We start from the raw sequence: 20942 nt of genomic DNA, 5'->3' as shown, positions 1-20942 counted from the left end.
GGCTCCTGTCATCAGCCATCTCGTTTCTCCAGAGAGACAGCAGGCAGATTAGTAGTAAGCACAGCTGTGTCTGTCAAAAGGAAAGATTTTTAGTGAGGCATCCCATCACACCTCCTATACCTGCAGTGTTGTTTGCACTGTTCTATGGTACAGGGAGAGCACCTGCTGAGCAGGAAACATCTTCCAGTTTACAAAGTTTTCAGGCAGCTGCATTTGTGCTGGAAGGACTGCTCTGTGCTCTCACCCATCTGTTCAGATCCAGACACACTGTTATAACACTAGGCTGCTTTTATTGGATGTGGGCTGTAGGCTCCAAGGATGATTTCTCCCAAGAAATTCTAGCTGTCACTGCAGCCAGCCCCTGGCACAGCCTGTACTCTGAGCTCGGTTGAGCTCAGCACCCATGAATGTGGCCAGCTGTCAAGGAGGTGCTGATGGGTATCACCTAATGTGAAGCAGATTAGAGTACCTTCAAAGCCAAAGTGATGATATCTCTATCCACATCACTTGGACAGTTACATAAACGTATGAGTACCTATGAGGGTCAAAGCAAGTTCCTTGTCCTGTTGCCAAAGACAGATGAAATTGGAGATGATGAAATTGGAGATGAAGATGGAGGATGCAACCAACTAACAGTGGCATAGAACTATACAGTAACTTTGTCTTAGACCTGACAAATCAAGATGACCAGCATATTCTCTTTCCATTACTGTAGACTTCTGCTGCAATTTCCAAATCCCTCCTGCCCAGTTTCCAGCTATGGCTTTCAAGACACAATTCACATCTCTTTCTGAATCTTGTGTCAGGAAATGTGCAATATTGATATCAGTGTAAATTACAAAGGAACGAAGAAGGGCACAGAGCAGGCACACTCAGGGTAAATCACCCAACAAATGGTGTAAGTCTGCTAAGGACCTTGAAGGGAGAAGATGTTCTTTGTGTTTAGGGAAACTGGAGGGACACTAGATCTGCATTCTGCTGTGATTCTATCATTCCAAGGCAGTGACTTAATGGTTTTCTTATAATCTGAGAGGTACAGTGCTTTATTTAATTCTTCAGATAGCTTGGTTTCCTAATGTTTGAGAAAGATATGATATTTAAATGGCAGGTGATAGGAAAGAGCAAAGTGATATCCTAAAATGTAGAGGCAATGAGATTTTTCTCTACTCAAAAATATCACATCCCCTGGGTTATGTCTTAGTAACTCCAAGGTGGAGCTTGTACATTTGGCTGACTTGAATCCAAACATTCAGACTCAATTACAAAATGTAACCAGCATGAATTACCACTGATTTTATCACACGTTCAGTTGTTCCCTCATGAATGTGAAAAAGAATCTCTTCCTTAGGTATGCACTTTTTTGAGTGGGAGATTCCTGAAATAATGGGGCTTTTTTGTTGAACTCGAGGAGGAGTTGTATCAGGAAGGTAACTATCATGAACTCTGTGGCTGCACTGTAAATGTTTCTTTTCAAAGTCGAAAGTAAAAGATGTAGCCACAAGAGGGAGGCAGAACTCCTATGTCAGTACAGTAACCCCAGAGGAAAATAAGTCAGAGAAATATGTTCTAAAATTTTCCTGCTTTGAGCTACAATTGTGCGGTGGGCCTCACATGGAGAGCAATGACCATTGGCTGTAACTTCTATAAAAGTTGGCTCACAATGCATAGTAATCATTACATGATTAATGTAAGCCAAAAATTTGTAACTAATACATCCTTTTTGTAAACCTAAAAATTAGGTAGGTTGGACACTATTTCAGGAGAGATTGAAACTGATTTTCATGTGTGTTTTTGTAGATGGGAAGGAAAACTGTCCCTGTCCTTCAAAGGCATACAGTTGTATTCTTGTCAGGCTCTAATACAAAAGGATCATTTTGTTGCAGGAAGGAATTTTTTTATAACAATTTTTTTCTTACCAAATACAGCACAAGGACATATTTAAACACTTCCATTTTCATTGCACCTCAGCAAACAAATAAGGCACTATCCTCAAATGGTGCTATTATCCTATTAAGTATCTTCAATGGGCAACAGGTCTTCTAGATTCAGTGAGCTTGGCACAAAAAGCAATTTGTATGGAGGGAGAGGGTATGTCTTGTGTCTAATTCCAGCTCCTGGGACAACTTCCATAATATACTCAACAGAATTTCAGAAACTGCAGTCAAGGATTGACAAACCTGGTCAGTACTCTAAGTACTCAAAATCTTCAGTCCTTCTTTTCGGTCTTGAATTGGCTCTACCTCTGTTTCAACTGTCTAGGTAGACTCAAACAAAGAGGAGAAGGGGACATCAAACCCACTTGCTTCCCAGCAGTGCAGTGTTCTGACCAGTGCAAAGATTTATAGAACACAATACTCATTCTGAGCACAGCGGCAGGTCAGAATCCTCAAGAGAGAGAGAGAATGGGAGAATGCATGGCTTGAAAATGCAAGCTGGACTTCACTGTATAGAACTGTGGTAGTTTGAGGCACACACAGAACAATTGGTGCCTGCAGACATCTTTCATGCAAATTTATGAGAGCTTCTGGGAATTTTGGTACCTCCAGAATGAGGCATCTGCATGGGGGCTGACCAGATGGGAGTAGTAGGTTTGGCTGGCAAAACTGGAATATTGATTTTTAAACTATTGTTTCCTTTGCTTCTGGGGTCAGTGTTTGTAGACTGGGACTCCTCAAGTTACATCTTTTTGGCCTTGTTCCTGACTGGTCACAGGACTTCATGAGGTATTAGCACACATTTTCCTCTGCTGAGACTGTAACTTCAGCATATCCTCATTTGTCACCCGCACTCACCTGGGTTTTCCTCTCACACCAACTGTCACTTCTTGACTGCCAGGGCAAAGGATACCTGTAACAGCTTGGGAAAAACAAAAACCCCTGCTGACTGATGCAGTGAGAAGCAAGATTTTGATAAAATGGAGATGAGGATAGGAATGCCATAGCAGTTGAACTGTATTAATCTCAGTTGAAAACTGTCTGCAATTTTGCTTTTGTTTTTCTGGACCTGTACTCAGAACTCTGCTCCATAGTTCTGCCTGCATCTGCACACTGACACGAGGTTTTCCCATTTCATTCCCTTTTAATCTGACTACTCTGTATTTGTACAATTGCTGAACTGACTATGCCCTAACAATTTTCTTTGCTTTCATAGAGAAATTGAGCTCTCCTTTTCAGTCATGAATCAGAGAAATCTTTACAAAAAAGTCTCTCAATTTAGGAAGTTATTTTCAGCTATATTCACTCTGTATTTATCCTTTTCCCTCAGAAGCTCTCTAGGCTGAGCTGCTTGCATCCAGTTTATCTACAGCCTGTGGGGTAGTAACAACTGAGGGACTGCAGAAGGCGCTGGCCAGGGAAGGACCAGTCTGCCCAGGCCCCCTTAACCGCAGCATGTGTGTGCCACTTGCTGCAGCACCTGAGAGCTACTGCAGGCACTGGTATAGTCACACCTTTCCATCAGGCTTTGTGGTCCTGTTATTCAGGATTAAGAAAAACATCTTTCATAGCTGGTGTATAAAATACTATTTCCATTACTTTTTTATACAGAGCAGTTGCTGTTAGGCTTCTGATATTGTGACTAAAAGGACAGGAGTTTGTTCTATGATTGGTGCACTTCATGTTTTGGACACATCTGCTGTGACCTAGACTTGCACCTAAGCTGAAACAGAGGAATACTCCTCCATCTTTTGCTTTACCTCAGCTGACTTTCAACATTTTTGTCTTACTCACAAATCTGCAATATATCTCGCTGAGCCTCACCTAAAATCCACTGCACAGGCTGGAAGGGCACACCCACGTGGGGACAGCCCTTCCCAAATCTTCGTTCGCGAAGCCGAGCCACACACACACAATATATCTGGACTAAATGGTAAGGGCAATCATGGCAACTAAGAGCAATGAAAGAAAACTGTGGTGTTTTTTTTCTCTCCAAATGGTGCTATCTCACTCTAGTGATGTCTTTTGTTTGGGTACATATTGCACTGGCACTCTGACTTCTCCGTCTCTTGTAGGGTGTTATTTTGGCTTGTCCCTAAGAACTGCACTTTTGACAAGGATCTTTGAGCTCCCTGGTTTCAAACTTTCATTTTTGTAACTCTTTCTTTTTAAAAACATTTTGTCTATTAGCAAGCTATCATGGTAAACATAATCCTACGCTCTCAATTTTACAGTATAATTTCCAAGTGTGACTGAATATCTGAATTATAGTAAATGAACTGTTATTACTAACAGACCTTGAATCTTTTTAAACTTTCCTTATGTCGCCTGGCTGACCTGATTTACTGTGGAACAATGAACATGACGCATCATTCCCTGTGTACCTCCAATTTCTGATACTGTAAAATGGTTGCATTACTGTCAGTTGTACTGAGGCTTGCTATGGCTAATGTGCTGATCTCAGAGCAATAATCTGAACAGCACTTATGACGGGTATTGGATTTTCTTTGGTCAAGAGAGCGCCCAGCTCTTCAGTTTGATACAGGGAATGCTTTTGATAAAAACAGCAGACTGAAGTGGGTCTCAGTGACTCTGAGAGAAGTGGAAAGATGTATGAAATGATACATGGCTAAATCAAATTTGAAAGAACACAGAGAATCACAGCAGAGAACTCCTGAAGTACTTTAGAGCACATCCTTATACTTGCTTTGTAAATAGATGTTCTGATCACACCAGCCTTTCATGTACTCCTGGCTTTAGTGATCAAAGAACAGAAGAAACTACTGAGCAGAAGCTTCAATCCTCATTACTTTGTTTCAGGATGGTTTTGTTCAAATGTTGGACCAGCTTCCATATTATGTCAGTACTGTTCCCCACATCTGTTACGTGGCTCAAGCTCTAGGCCTGCTCCATTTCCTTTGCAGAGTACCAGTCAACCTGGATGATCAAATGAAATAATCTCTTCACTGTATGTAGTCCCATTTCTTCTAATATATATTGTTCTTTGTGTCATTTAAAAAACATCCCTTTTTCTTCTTCTGAATTCAAGACCTTTGATTTATCAGAATATACAACACATACAACTTCAATTTCACAGTGAAAATGTGGATATGCTGTTTCATCTTAACATTTATTTTTAAGTTTTCACATAGTTTAAACAAAACATGACATCCCATTTCAACTGATCAAATAAAAAGAAAAAAAAATAAACCACTTCTACGAAGTTAGCCAGTGTATAGACTTACTTATTTTACAAAACAAAAAGGTAAAAACATGTTACAAAATAATAATCAAGCCAATCAATGTCAATAGTGCAAAGAATGAATTGCAAGTATGAGAGAGATGGTGAGAGGGAGGGAAGGTAGGACGGATGGGAGGGTGGAAGGATGGATGTGTGGCTGGTTGGCTGGCTAAGCAGAACAGGAAGGTTAGGAACAGTTGTGCCTGTTATCACACAAAATTTTGTATCTCAGATATGTCATGATGTAGATTTAACTTTAATGGCAGAAGACAGTGAGTACTTCATCCATCAGTGATCTCTTGCGTGCTGCAAATTCTTGTGCTAGCCAGTTCTGGAGATGAATATAGCTATAAACACAAACTGCTAAGAGTCACTGACAGAAAGTTTACACCACCTGTAACAGAGGTGACCTATCAAGGGCTTGATTAGTGCACTCAAAGGCCAAGGAAATTACTGAAAATTTTATGCAGGTAACAGAGGAAGTACCTCCAGGCTGAACTTTGTACACCTTTTCCTCTTGCTTTCATGCTCTTTTGCATGCAATTGATCTCTATCCTGGGAAGTCAATGTTCAAGGGGAAGTTTTAGGAGCTACTAAATAATGTGGACAGATAGAACAACAGGTCTTGAATGTCCTATCAAGTAAATATATCAGCCAGTGATGCACCAGAACAGGAAAATTATTTCTGCTGCGTTTCTGATGACACTGCTGTATCTCCTTCATAGGATGACTAAATTTGAGTCTAAATAAAATAACAAACCCAACATAAGTCAGTTATAGCATTTATCAGCTGAATTCACCCATTTTCCCTTTCTAGCAGAGTGCCCATAGTTAATAAATGTAAGAGGCATTAACTAAAATAAGCTCAGCTGCCTGGAGATGTTGTTTATCTTTACCCCTATAAGACACTTTACTTTTCCAGGCAAAATTCTATACAATACCTCAAGTCTTACCACAGTACAAAAATTAAACAAAACCATAATGAGAAATAGCAAGAGGGCTGAAAGTGAGAATAGCTTCAGGGAGTAAATGTATGCTTACCTTGAAGGCACATTTCCTGCATGGAGTGTTTGGGTACTACAAAGCTTTCAAATAAACCAAAGGACGGTGATTGCATCTTTCTCAAAAGAAGTATTAATCTGAAACTAGTTAAAGAGATTTTTCTGCAGGATTTAAAAAAAAAAGAAAAAACAACCCCACTACAGGCATATCTTATATCTAAATGATTTCAGCTACTCTCAAACTCACATACCTCAGATTTTTATCCCTCATTCTCATCAACAGTCTGTCCAGATTACTGCTATATTCATACGAATGAAGAGTACGTGGTTCATGTACATAAAGTTCATATGTGACAGTGTCTAACACTGAAAAATTGTCACTGTTTAATCAATAAAGAACAGTGGAAGCCTCACTAAGGGCACTTAGGATCCCAGTGTTCAAATGCTCAGTGGTCATAATGGTGCTGGACTGAAAAAGAATTCAGTTGTGACACCTGGTGACACCAACACTAGGTTTTCTAAAGATCTTTTGAAATCCTGGGTGAGATGTTCATGATAAACTCTTGAAAATTCAGTGGCAGGTACATCTGAAAAATGCTGTCTGGAGATCAGAATGGATTAAAATGACTTTCATATGAACCAGAACACTTTTCCAGTTTTTCCTGCTTAACTCCATGAGGATTGGAAGAAGTACTTCCTGTGTACAGCTAACTACATAAGAAAGATTAGAGTCAGGTCCATAGTTCTTCTTTCATTCATTGATTCTGAATTAAAAAAAATAATTATGAAGTTCTAGAGAAATTAAGTAAATCCAGAAACCTCAAATATGTTTATATTTCAGTTTCTGGGGCATGGAATATTTTGTGGCTGAAGGAAGACAGAGGTTGAATAGTTTAAGAATTCAACAGAGATGGAAAATTCTATGAATTTTATTTTCTTCCCTCCTTAAGGAGTACAGCATAACTTTCATTATTTGTATTATTTATTTGTGTTTCCATGGGCTGGGGGACAATAGGCAAAAATTCCGACACTAAGCCTGCAGGTGAGAGTAGGAAATCTCTCAACCATTCCTTTCACAAAACATTCTCACACTTCCTTAGTAACATGTCAGCACTCCTTCAGCTTGGTTTTCTTGGATTTCTTGCTGGTGGGATTTCAGAAGCTGTACACTAGAAGCTGAAGGGAAGAACAGGAAAAACACCCTGAAGTTCTTTGACTGTCTTTGAACAGAAGAGTCAATTTTGTAGAGAGGAGTTGCTATGCAACCCATCACAGCCAGCCTGTAACAGAGCTGAGAATCAATCACAAGTTCAGCCCCGTGCTTTCGGATATTTCACAACCTATACAAGTTAACATTTAATAATATTAGTAATTTTAATCCACTGATCTCAAAATTCTTCATAAAAATTAATATCATTCTTCCACTTACAGAAAGATGTTGCAAACACTTAGTACTAACCAGTGTGCTCTGAGGAGCTCCCTCTGCTCCAGGAGGGCTATCTGGAACAGAGTATTAGATGCTTATTAAGATTATTAATGTTTATTAACTCCTAGAAGGACTGAGATTTTACATATTTACAGTGGTGTACCTGTGTAAGTATGTATCACTAGGATGATGTATGCTTGAAATTTAGGTGCATATAAAAATGCATTTGTAAGTTCCCTACAATTTGGTTTAAATTCTACAACTACCAGTTTCAGACTCAATGTAATTAATGTCATATATTATTTGGGATTTTAACATTGTAGTAATTTTTATAGGAGTCACAGTGAAAGTATTAAGTCAAGAGTGTATTCGTTTTCTATTAAATGTAAACTGAAATAAATTTATAAAAAAGCTTTCATTTTAATTCACTATGATTTTAAATTACACTGACAAGGCTTTCCAAATGTGTATTTTAATGTCAGTAGTAAGTAACCTTTGAAAAGATAAATGATTTAATAAATTACTCTTTTTACATTTAAAATTGCAAGACAAAATATTACACAAACCATGGAAACAATTAACAATGGGTACTTTTAACTGTTTTCTCTTAAAATATATGTAAATGAGTGACTTATGTTTTCTGAATTTTTATTTAAAATGAAGATTTAAGACTTGCTATTACTTACAGCTAAGTAGGGATAAAATATCTCCATAATAGAAGCTTGTTGTTATTTTTTGAAAAGAGGTTTTGGGGCCCAGTTAATGGGAGTATTATAAAGATATGAGTTACTTATATTTTAGGTTCAAGAACAGAACAGGAAAATAATATTTTGCTGCACAGAATTTCAAAGGTTTTCAGGAAAGTAAACGACATTGTCTGTTAAAGTAAATGTTTTGTGAAGTTTTCAATAACCACCCATCTTACCTATCCAAGAAAACATATAACCCCCCAAACCCAAAACTAACCCCCCATGTTTTCCCCTTAAATATCTTTCTAGGCAGGAATGATCTAATCTTAGCAAAGTCCCTGCTGTATCTCCTCTATTACAACACACATTCCTTGTTGCTATCAGCCATAACCACCTTCAGTCAAGATACCAGAACAGTTCAGACGAAAAAAATTAAGAAATTGCAGAGGGTTTCTTGTAACTCGTGCAGACCCCATGAAAATGTGCACAATGACGTTGTCATTCGGGAGATGAGACAGGAAGGGGCGAACAAAAGAACAGCTACATAATCATCTATCCTGTCTGTAGTTCATCTGCTTAAACAGAGAGACCATTCTCTATGTTTAAGATGCAGAGTGTGTTTATTTTCCAGAATGATGCTCAGGGTTTTCACTCTGTTGATCACTTCAGAAAGGAGATTTTATATAATTTTTCACTTGATGCTCCCTGGATTTTATTTTAGCATTTCAGAAGGAAGTGATTCAGTCAATGACCAAAACAAAAGGCATATAAATAAAATGCTTAATGTAGGAGGGCAAGATTGTAAGTGAGATAAAGGCTGCTTTTGGGTATGGCTGTGATGGTTGCCAGCCCATACTCGAGTGCAAAACTTGGTGAAGAGGCAGAAAAGGCAGGCTTGACTGTTACAACTGTACTTCTATTGTTCCAGCAAAAGCCCATGGGTCCGCTCCAAACAAACCACAGACAAGCTTCTTCTCAAAGTATGGAACATCACACATTAAAAAATAATACTCTTCAGAGCATTATTTTAAAAGTATTAATCCATAATTTAAAAGAAAAACAGCCAACCCTGCAAGTCCTTTCTTCCAGGTCTGTTAGTTTGACTACCCCTCGTGGGACTTGCAGACTGATCTTCCTTCACTGTGTAGCACATTCATTGACATTTGCAGTATTTTCTCCCTTCAGATCCTCATTCAAGCTTTTTTTCTGCTCTATTTCAACCTGGCAGAAGAAAAACAGGGAGAACATTAGTAATGAGAAAGGAAAACATAAGATTCAAAAATCTTCCTCAGAGGTGGTTTGTGTCCTGCTCAGGTAAAGAAACTCTTAGTGAACTGAGAGGGTTGTGAGGAAAAAAAGATGGAAGACCAGGAATTTTCTTTACTGTAAGTAAATATTGTGTTATTACACATACACTATAAATATTATTACATACTATAGATACAGATATGTATATAATATACTATAAGCTGAATTTTATTTACTCTAAGTAATTTAAGTCTAATCTAAGCAGTTCTATAATTCAACAGTGTCAGGAAACCATTTCCAGAAGAGATCATGTCAGGTAGACAACTGGTCTCATGTGATTTTTTTATTCATTACCGTTCCCAGATGTACCCTGAATCCAAACCCAGAACCAAATCTAAAGATGATAGGTGGCTTTCTAAGTGACAGCAAAATCTAGCCTTAATTTTAAACTCTGAAAAGACTGATGTATAAAGCAGAAATTAATTTTCTAGAAGATCTTGAGTCAGAAGGGAGCTATAAGCATCATCAAGTCCAAATTCCTGCTCTTTGAAGCACTGCCTAACATCAACACAGACATCAGCACCGTCCCTGTTGTCCTCAGGCACACAGGTGTTGTGGCTTACAGATACCAATTTGTATTTGTACAGGGCCAAGGGGATCTATATTTGGGTTCTAAATTTCTACATCTATGAAAACTCAGGAATAATTCAATGTTTAATTCCTTAAAGGGATACTTAGGGAGATCAAATACCGTCTCCAGGGAATTTAAGAGACTACTAAAAATGTAATTACAATACCAGTAAAAATACTACTCATGAGAATCTTTTCAGAATCTCTCATCACTGCTCTGAAAGAAGGCAGGTAGGATTCCAATTTCTCTGCCAAGTATTCAGCTAACATGCAAATTTACTGAGAATCTTGGCAGGTATATACACAGTGTACTTTCCCATCTGCTCCTCTCCTTAGGGCAGGCAGGAGGAAGAAATATTTAAGCAGAGAAATAATACGATCCTTTTGTCTGCTGTAGGACTCCCACTGTAGCACTCCCACTGGAGGTGCTGTGAAAAGCAGCAAAACTCACTGTTCACACTCATACCATATCAGCTAATCCCCAGTAGCTGGCTGTGTGCATGCTCTTTCACAGGCAACTGCAAACAAATTTATTCCATCTTGGCTGAGGGATAATCCTGCTTGTTTGCCATGAATCAATGGGTAGCACATGGGTAGCTACTGCACACAGCCTGGCTTGTGTCAAATTCCCACCTCATTTGGCCATGGTATTTTACTTGTCAGCCCACACTTTTACAGACAATGAAAGTATGCAGCGTAACCATTGTGACTGCCACATGCTCAGTTTTACCTTGTAACTGTAGTGTGCTGAATAGTTGACCCACTTCCTCACATCGGTCTTGTCCTCGACAGAGATGGACCGAACAGTGGCTTTGGATGCAGAAGTGGTGGGCATGTCAAACTCCACATCTACATACTGCACAAAACTGGAAGGCACTTCCCGGTCAGAGCCAAGCTCTAGGTGACAGAAGAAGCAGTGAGGATGGCCAGAAGCTGGAAAAAGAGAGCAAACAGTAATGAAAGTTGTGATGGATGAATGAGAAAACACAACACCTGGAAGAAAGAAGCATCATGACGCTGCAGGAAAACGAGAATTTCCATAGGTGAACTAGTTCATAGCAAGTGACAGTATCTTACCTCTTTTGATGCTGTTGAAGTTACCAAAGGAACTAAACAAAATGTAAAAAAGACTGCCAATCACTCTAGTTTGCTTCTAGTGGGTGACAATACAAGAAGTAAATCAAGCACAGTAGGGTAAAGGTATCTGTCCTCTTCTGATTCCTTCAGTGTCTGTAAGTACATTATGGCCCATCCTTCTGAAATGTTATGAAGGGAAGGAGGTATTTGGAGATATTTCACATTTATTGTAAATTTTTATCCCCAATTTTAGCAAAAGAAAACATACTGGATAAAGTTAAATAACTTTCCTGGGTTCAGAAAGCAAATTTATGCAAGGCTTCAGAACAACCCTTTATTCCTCAATCTAACCTATGACAAGGTGGCTAATCACTGAGGATGGCAAGGTGAAGAATTAATTGTGTTTAGCTCTGTTATCTGTAAACAACCTTTGTTATTATTTTTCCCCTTTGTTTTGCTGGACAGCAGTGATGTTTAAAAAATAAAGAAGGGAATTCTAGTCAAGCTAGATTGGTTTTGTTTCTGACTGCTGCAAACTTCCTAAGCTCTTAAGCAAGTAATTTAATGTCTGTGCCTCAGTTTCTCTGTTTGCAAATTGAGGATAAAAGCCTTTAAAGCCACACAGGGCTTTCTGATTAAAGGGATCCTGTTGTCTACATATGTGTAAATGAATGCATAAATGAACTAATAGAATCCTTTTCAGACTACCTGTTCACTGGGAAAGTTCTCCATACACCTCAGCAAGATGTATGGACAGAGACAAGTAGGCAGGCAGAGTAAAGGGCACCGGGTGGGGAAAGCTCAGAATCTCCCCCTGGGAAGAGCAGGAATACACTTTCTTAGCCCAAAAGTTAGCCTTGTTAAGCAGAAGTTTGAAAAGTGAGATGTGGGATTTTGAGATATTACTTGTCCCAACAGGATGAAATTGAGCAGTCTTTAGAGGGCTTAGGCATTGCAACATCCCACTTGACCTCTGAAATAGAGCTAGAAAAAAACCTCCACCCAGTGTAGGTCTGTGTAAGAATTTTATCTGGAGTCAGCATCATATTTCAAAACAGTCTCACCAGAGTTTCCTCACCACTAGAAGGTGCTCTCTGGTACTCCATTATGTAGATGTCTAAAAATGGGTCTCATTCCTGGCTCAAAAATCTGCAATCAGCATTCATTACTGGGAATCAACTCCCAGTCTCAGGCTCTCTCATATCTGTTTCCTCACCCTGTACCACTCTCAGCAGAATCCTCATTGTAATCCTTCCTGCTCAGCTGGTTTACTGAGCCTCTCCTCTCCTCTAGTATGCCATGGGTTGCTCCCTCCTTCAGACTGGAGACCCACAGCAGCCCAGGAGAACCAGCTCTGTGCTCCAGTACAAGCCACATCCACAGCTACAAAATGTTTGGCTTGTGCCACTACGCTCCTGAGCTGGCACGTACTCAGCTGCTTTTGGGGTGGATGATGCATGTGAAGCCAACACTGGCAAGTGTTTAACTGGGTTTGAGCACACTGCATGACAGGTGCTTTGGAGATCTGAGCTTTTAAACTCTTTGTAATTTCAACCGGACACGTGGAATCACAGCAACCTCTTTTAACATACCTACATGTGGATATCCACAGGCTCAAAAAAAAGAGGGGAAAAAAAGGAAAGGGAAACAAAAGAGGAAGAAAAGGTAACAAAAAAAACCCAAATGCAATTGACAGAGTAATTTTTCAATAATTTAATTTCTTTTAGTAGGAGAGTCCATTAACAGGAAAGACTATACACAACTGTCAAAAAATATGGAAGTTATTTATTTAAACCAGTTCAGCATGGTAGACAACATGCACAGATTAAGAAAGCAACTCCTCCACTGAAGCTATTGCAAAATTACCAAGCACATCAGTGTTCTTTAGGGTCCTTGGTGTGAGGCCCACAAGGCCAACCTCTGCAGACTTTATTCAACAGGCTCATTCAGAGCTCTTTCTCTAATGCACAGGTATACTTTTTAGTAAAATCAGGAGGAAATCAACAGACTGCTTTTGTTTTGCACAACTTGTTTCCTTGAGCTACTAATATTTTGTTCTGACAATCAAAGGTATGATAATATAATTCATATATATGCATGTATTAGTGTGACTGGGGGGAATCTGTTCCGAATGACTCAGATGTCCTAACACGTTTAGATTAAATGATTTAGTTTACTTCAGAAAGTATATCAGGCAGCATGCCTGGGATCCACAGCCAAACTAGAGAAAAGTTCAAATCCAGATCCAAGGCTCTGTGTAGAGGCTACATCTCTGCTTCAATGAAAGAGTGTTTTCCCACAATTGAATACTGTTTGGATGTTGCCCTAGTATTCTCCTGGTGGATTAAAAAAACTCAACATGTGAAGCCCAGCCAGCAGCAACTGGAGCTCTGCAATGTCTGTAGATAGGCTTTTTTATCAACTTTTTTGATCATATGAATTTTGAATATGAAAAAGGCAATAATGTTTAACAAATTATTTGGAGAGCATTTCAGCAATGTGCTCAGTAGAATCCAGTCCATAGTTTTTTCTTAGGTCAAATCATATTCAGAGTATGCACTGTCCTTCATTTGTCATATGCTTTTCAATGTTCAGTCATAAGCAGATGCTTTGGCTACAAAATAATACAAACAGTGCTGATAACACTGTCTCCTTGAGTGAGAATGAAAAGGGCCCCATTAGAAAGCACAAAAAGAAAACATTTAGATAAGACAGCAAAGCTGCTGAAATAATTCTTAACAATTTAATTGCTTAGGATACTATAAACTGAATACAAGCAGTGAGCTTCGGGAGTGACCAGCTTTCCTCCCCTGTGGGGCTGTGGGTGGCAGGGCTGATGGTCTCATGCACCTCACATCTACACAAAGCCTGCACCAGTGTGCACTCAGGGAATGGAGAGAAGCAAGAAGTCCAGTTGGCTACCTGGAGACCTCAGAAGTCCCTGAGGTTGTGATTCCAAGCATTGTGCCAGAACACAAACCATAGATGAACAAAAGTCCCTTAATGTGTGCCTATGTACATGCTGCTTTGAGCACGTCTGGGAGACAGGCATGTGTGCTGGAGGCAGTCAGGGGTTAGAGTTAGGGTTAGGGTTAGGCCCCAGGTGGTGTGGCCAAGTCGTGTGGCCTCTGGCAGCCAAGTGGAGCTGCAGACCGTAGCATTTCCCTCAGATGTAGTGTAATGCCACTACCTCTCTCCTGCTCTGGAGTCTCAGGCACCAGAGCAGTTCACTGGCAGACCAGACATTTACAGAAGACCCAGAGTGTTCTTGGAGGTGAGTTGCAGGTGTCACAGTAGGAAGGCATCCAGAGTGAGTCAAGGGAGTAGTTTTATATTTAGTGCTTGAGAATTGCATAATTTATAAGGACTTTGCAAATAGGTGGAGGTGGGTTATTATACAACTTATGGGTAGGGCTGGATACAGCCAAGGATGCAAAAGGCTGAAGTTAGACCCCACACCAGTATCACATGGATAAAAGTATATGTGGCCCATCAGAGAAACCTAAGAAGGAGCAGGACTCAATGCTTTTGAGTACCACTTATATTACCTCTTTGTTTGGCATATACTTTGAGTAAGGAAAACTGTGGGACGAAGTACCGTCAATAAATAGAAATAGTCCCTGAAAGGCAAGGTCAAATTTAAACCACACTTGGCTCACCCTGTCATCACTTTGAGATTCCCTCCCTCTCACATACCTCATGTGTCTTGGCCAAGACAGTGCTTCCAAGGCCCTTCCTTTTCCTGAAATTACATCTGATCTGACCGGAGAGGTGAGGACAGTCTCTTCCTCTCAGGATGTACACAAATTTGAACTGTCCTGCATTCTCCATGGTGACACTGATGGATAGATGCTCTGTGGCAGGTGTCCAACAGCAGCAACAAATCTATAATGCATTTCCCCCTGTCACAGTGTACACACAATAAAGCCTCACACTGGGAGAGATGGATCAGGGAAATGAGGCATTCCCTCAGAGTAACAATGACTAAAGGGGCATCACCTTGCAGGAGGCAGTAGAAACAGTTGGTTTGCCTCTTCTCCTCATTTGCTACTGGCATGTTCAGTGATTGTGTTAAATTCTGGGGGCTTTCATTTCCCCAGCTGTAATATCTATATGGTATACTGAGATCCTTGGAGAGAAGATGCCACAGAAGGCCCAATTTCACAGCATCTCATTCCCAGAGCTCATGCAGATGGCACAGTGAGATTTTTATCACAAGCAAGTTATTGCTCATAAACAGCCTGAGGTTAATTTTTCATTGCTATATTCCTCTTGAGCTTCCAAGCTCTGTCTTCTTATGTCCCACAGTACAGAAAACATGGAGCCTTCCCTTTTGTCAATGAAATCCCTTCAAATTTGTAACCTATGGTATAAACTAGTGTCCTTTGGCTGAAATGTGATCCAAAAGATTAGGAGACTTGAATCACTGTTTTACTGACACTACAATTCAAACTCAGGAAAAACATATGTCCCTAGAGATTGCCAAATCTGGTACCACGCTGAACTTTTCTTCAGGGAACACTGAATACAGAAACACTCTCAGTATCCCAGATGCATTACTGCAGCATTAACACTAAAAAGTGCATCTCATTTGTGAAAACCTATTCTAGGTCAGAGAAGTGAAGAAGTAGAATTCACTACAACTAAAAATAAACCTGAGTTGTCCATTTTTATCATGCACCATATATGAAAGGCAGGAAGTAGAATGACTGGCGGCAATGGCCAAAGGAAACAGTAGCTTGCCTTCATTATTTGAATGCTTAATTATGAACATGTTACTAGAAATACAAATATTTTTGGGTTTCATATTGGTATTCTTTCTTTAGGTTTAAGCTGTAATTGCCTGTCTGCACTGATTACAGAAACATAGCCACAAACTGGTGTTTGGAAATTTCTGGGGGTTTTTTAATGGTTGAGCAGTATCTTCTTTTATAATCTCCATTCCAGATACTTTATAGGCATTAATTGTGGCATATGCATTGGAACATATAGCATTGGCCCAGTATGCTTGGCAATGTATGGAAAGGAAATCACATGTGCTGCAACTACAGCAATTCATCTGGTCCTGTCATTCAGCTCCATAGCACATGAACTTGCCTTTGCAAGTTACCTGAAAAAGCCCTGCTTCCAATAACGGTACTGAGCACACAGGGAGGTTTGATGCCTAAGTCTCACAATCATAGAATCACAGAACCATTTAGGTTCTTAAAGATCATCAAGTCCAACCATTAACCTAGCACTAGTCTACCACTAAACCATGTCCTTAAGTACCACATCTACACATCATTTAAATACCTCCAGAACATGTATTTTTGCATCTGGAAAACCTAAAACTGTTTCTGCCATTAGTTATATTTGTAGGATGCATATAACTATTGCAACCAAGGGTCAGATAAATGTTTCATGCAACTCATTTGTGTCCTTTGTTATGCTACAGAGGATGTTTTCCCTCTCATCACTTAAACTCAGTATTCGCCATCTTCCAAAATATGTATCTCGTTTCAGTTTACTCCTGCAAGATGGTGTGCACCACTCACCTGAGTTTTTGTCAGGCAGTCGGTTTATCCTCCATACGATGGAATTAAAGGCATGCTCATATTTTGCAGTTCCCAAAGTTACTCTCATTACTGGCTCAGAACCAGACAGACCACTTGATCCAAAAGTGGCTCCCTTGTTCACCTTGGCTTTCAAAGATTTCTCCCCCAGGACGCTCTCCCTACGGAAGTTCTTCACCCACTCATTTGGCACTGGGTAGCGGATCATCACGTTTTCACAAGGGACCTGAGTTAAAGGATCATGATTGGAAGAGAACCCTGTGGACATCATCAGCCAGCTCTGCACCTCCACCTCAGCACCATTTATGCTGGCAGCTGTCCTCAGAGTAAAAGGCAAAGTTTTCTCAGCAAAGACAGTTCTGAATCGCATCAGTTCAAACCGACAGGCATCCAAAGGGTTGAATAGGATAATACGGGAGTTATTAAACATATCCTCATCCACACATGAATGGAACTGACAGCTGTATAATTTAATCCACTTAGTGGTAGTAGTGGGCATAATATCCTGCCTTGCAACTATTTCATTCCCTTTGATCAGGATATCATTAAGGCCCAGTCTGCATTCTGCCAGGCCAGAAAGAAAGCTGAGAACATAGATATGGGTCAGCACACTGTGCTGGAGAATCGCACTGTCTCCCTTGGCCAATACGCCATGAAACTCATCCCTGACATCAACAGTGATTTCTTCTTCTTGGTAGTTCAGTCCTACTGTGCTCAGATCTGTTGATGAAGCTGGCAAGTTCATTAGTGTATCTTGCACAGCAGAGATGAAGCTCAGGAAGTCTCCATAATCTGTAGTCCCAAGCTTGATAATTTGCTCTCTCTCTGCTGTGTGTGCAATGGCTGGCTTAGGCTGATATTTCTTTTTCTCCTTGTATATTGTGCGATCCAACCGCACACTGTGTATCCTTCCATTCTCATCGTAGTTCTGGAGTTTGCGCTCTGAAATCTCATGATTGATTTCAAGTTTGAGTTCCCGGAAAGGTTTCTCTAGTCCTTTCTCATAAAAAAGCTGTATACATCCACTGTCGGTCAGCTTCACGTATATTGGTCCCCAGTGCCTGGATGACATAATATTCTTCTTTTCTGGGATCCTGAGCATCATTGGCCATCCATCCTTTGGCTGAGCTGGTGCCACATTAAATAAAGCTGTATCCAGATCATATGGCATCATGGGGTCATCATCAGGCAAAGTAGAACTGCTCACATGATCTGGGTCTCCAATCTGGAGATGTTTGAGCTGCTCTACAGCATCTGTGTGGGTTACGCTTTTGTTTACCTCATGGAAACTGATGGTATCAGGCTCTTGATGGAAAATAATGAGAGAGTCTCTTTGGCTTTTGCCTGGAGCACTCGAGACAGAAGAGCTTTTGGAACGCCTCTCTCGCTCTTCAAAGAAGGAACTGAATGGATTGATGGGTGAGGGTTGGACATCTTGCAGAGATTCATCCAGAAAGGGGTTAGTAGCACTCCATGGTGGTGTTTCAACAGAAGGCAATTTGGTTAAGGAGGAGAGATCTAGTTTTTTAATTTTAGAGAGGTCCCCCAATGTGCTTTTAGGACGTTCTCTTTTCTTCAAGGATGTAGTGAGGTTAAAGTTAACATCTGGAGCCTGTGTTTCTGCAGGTGGGGTTTCTGTTTTCAAGGGAGAAAGGTTCTGTGGTGAAAAACTGACTTCATTGTCATCAAAAGTCACCCAGCTGGGAAAGCGAACTGTGGTTGGAGTAGATGAATGCCCATTCACGGAGGTGTTGTTCAGCTGCCAGTTGAGAGCCTCCATATCTATCTCTTCATCTTCCTGGAGAGATGAGGAATTGTCTTTAAAAAAAGAGGGGAGGGGAAGAAATTTCATCTAATTATTCTGAAGTTACCTAGTTCTCTCCATGAAAATAAAAAAACACAGCCTGCCCAACAGTCTACATGCTCAAGGAAGGCTTATTCATATGCTGAGCAAGAATAAGATAGTCAAAAGACTTCACTAAAATAATGAAGAGTCTGACAAGAGTTAATGAAGAAATAGACAGTTGAACACAGAAAAAGACTACATAAAAAACGCAAAAGGAATGACAGCAATGATTGTATTGATTTCATCCTAAAGAAGAAACAGTCCACATGTTGTGGTTATTTTTAAAAACTTTCCTCTCTAAACTTTCAGGATGCATTTCTTTTCTACAGTTACATTCTGTCATTTGCTCATAGTGTTCTCTCACTCTTGTTATCATTCTTTCCCTTTTCTGACCCCATACCCTTCTGCTCTATGGAAGAATCCAGTAGGAAGAGGAATGAACACTGGGGAAAAGCACTTATCCACTGTGTCCCCACATACTTGTCTGTGCATTTGCTGTTACCACAAAAGCCCACGGGGGTATGGCGAAGGCACCATTAAAGGTGCCTAGGTGGGATTTTTGCCCAGGATTTATTCAGTAAGGAAACTCTTTGGCTTACCCACTGGGAAGGAGTCTGACAGTCCTTGGATGTTTCTGAAACATCTCTCAGAGAAGCTGCGATCTAGGGATGTGTGTTATGATAAGGAAAAACATATTTTTGACTTGTGTTGTGGAAGCTGTCCTCATCCTCTGACAGACATGGCTCCTTTAAGTGCTATTTTCCCAGTCTCAGGCTCTGCCAAGACACTTTGTACAAGCCTGCATTACACTGTGCTATTCCCAGCTCTTCTGCAGGAGATTGCTGCAGTGGTTAAAAGGTGTTTTTCAAAATGAGCACAAATTCTCAAGAGTTCAGAAATTAAATGATTTTTTTCCCATTTTCTTCCCACTGGGCTAGTGAATTAGAGTGCTCCTAAAAATGAGCAGCCAGCATGAAATTATACTCTGTGGCTGCACCACAGGTTTGCACTACATGATACAGCAATGTCAGTATATATGCTTTTTGCTTCTCTTAGACATAGAGATCCCATGTTTTACATAAGTCACTTTTCCTCAGTACAAGTGAAAAAGTAAGTGTAAAATGTAGCACTTTGGTATGGCTGTACACCTGTGATTTGAGCATATTTTACAACAACAGAAACAACAAACTATTTAAATCATTATTTAATTTGCCATTGGTTCCCCAAAAAGATGAGTTTTATTTCCATTCTGCCTCAACCATAATAGACAATTTGAATTTTTATTTCAGTTACCAGTTAGAATATGCAATAGGAAATACTCAAGCTTGCCAAAGTCCTGCCATAAACTCATTATAATTCTTGGTTAACTAGGTATTCTGGGCCTCTCATTTCAGCTATATGTAACTTTACCCAACCTTTTGATCTAAGGGCATCATGAAAGTTCAAAGGGTTATTACAAGTGAGAATTATGTATGAAGCAGAATGATACCAATTTGTTTTTCAAGCCACAATAATACAAAGCAATAACAAGAACAAATAGCTTTTTACAGAGTATCCATGCATTGCAAAGTGTATTTGAAAGAAGTGCCACTATCTCAGTTTCTCAGATTCTCTTCTCTACCCTGCCATCTCACTCCGAGCTTTGCACAGTGCCTTTCTGCAGCTTCTGCTACTGGTCACACCACCGGCGAGGTACAGCAGTGGATCCTTTATCTGTTTAGTGTTGCCACTAGGCTATAGATAGATTTGTGGGAAAAAACCCCAAGCCAAGAGACTATTATCCACAACCACACCCTGAGTGAGAAAGGAATAAAAAAACCCCAAGAATAATCTGATATTCTGATCCTCAGTCCACACCAAAACCTTCTATGTTGTTTCATGCCTTTCCAGGACTTTGGTCATCAAGCATGTAGTCCTTTGAAGCAAAGCAAAGGCAATGAAAAGATGTGAGTCTCTGGCTTTATGGCACTTCTGTGAAAATATAGCCAATTTCTTTTAGGACTTCTAAAACTCCTGTGAAGTTTATAAGATCAGGGTTGCTTAAGAGTAGACCATCTCTTCTCTGCCTGAAATTATAATTTCCCTCTTTCCTGTATCCTAACTTTTGAATTGCAGAAACCAAATGTGATTCCACAAATAAAGTATTAAAACTTTCAAGTTAATTTCTGAGTACTCATTATTTTGCCTCTTGAGAGAAATTAGCTCAGAGATTCCCAGCATGACTCTTTCTGTTATCTGAATGTATTAATTTACATTTACTTCAGATAGCTCTACTTTAAACTTTAGTCTGTAGTC

At 39.9% G+C, this 20942-nt stretch overlaps 1 protein-coding gene across 4 annotated transcripts in view; it reads right to left on the bottom strand.

The window, feature by feature from the left end:
* Positions 1-5045: 5045 nt before the first annotated feature.
* STON2 (stonin 2) overlaps positions 5046-20942 on the bottom strand; it is a 73376-nt gene continuing 57479 nt past the window's right edge. For all 4 annotated transcript variants that reach the window (XM_071557735.1, XM_071557732.1, XM_071557733.1 and 1 more), the window contains exons 5-7: positions 16784-18619; positions 10900-11102; positions 5046-9512 (exon numbers count right to left, since the gene is read on the bottom strand). In XM_071557735.1, the coding sequence (XP_071413836.1) occupies positions 9429-9512; positions 10900-11102; positions 16784-18619 (2123 nt within the window). In that variant the 3' untranslated portion in view covers positions 5046-9428. The remainder of the gene's footprint in view (positions 9513-10899; positions 11103-16783; positions 18620-20942) is intronic.

The sequence above is a fragment of the Pithys albifrons genome, chromosome 6 (assembly GCF_047495875.1).
Source record: "Pithys albifrons albifrons isolate INPA30051 chromosome 6, PitAlb_v1, whole genome shotgun sequence".
Lineage (NCBI taxonomy): Eukaryota > Metazoa > Chordata > Aves > Passeriformes > Thamnophilidae > Pithys > Pithys albifrons.
This window is presented reverse-complemented; position numbering and strand designations above follow the sequence as displayed.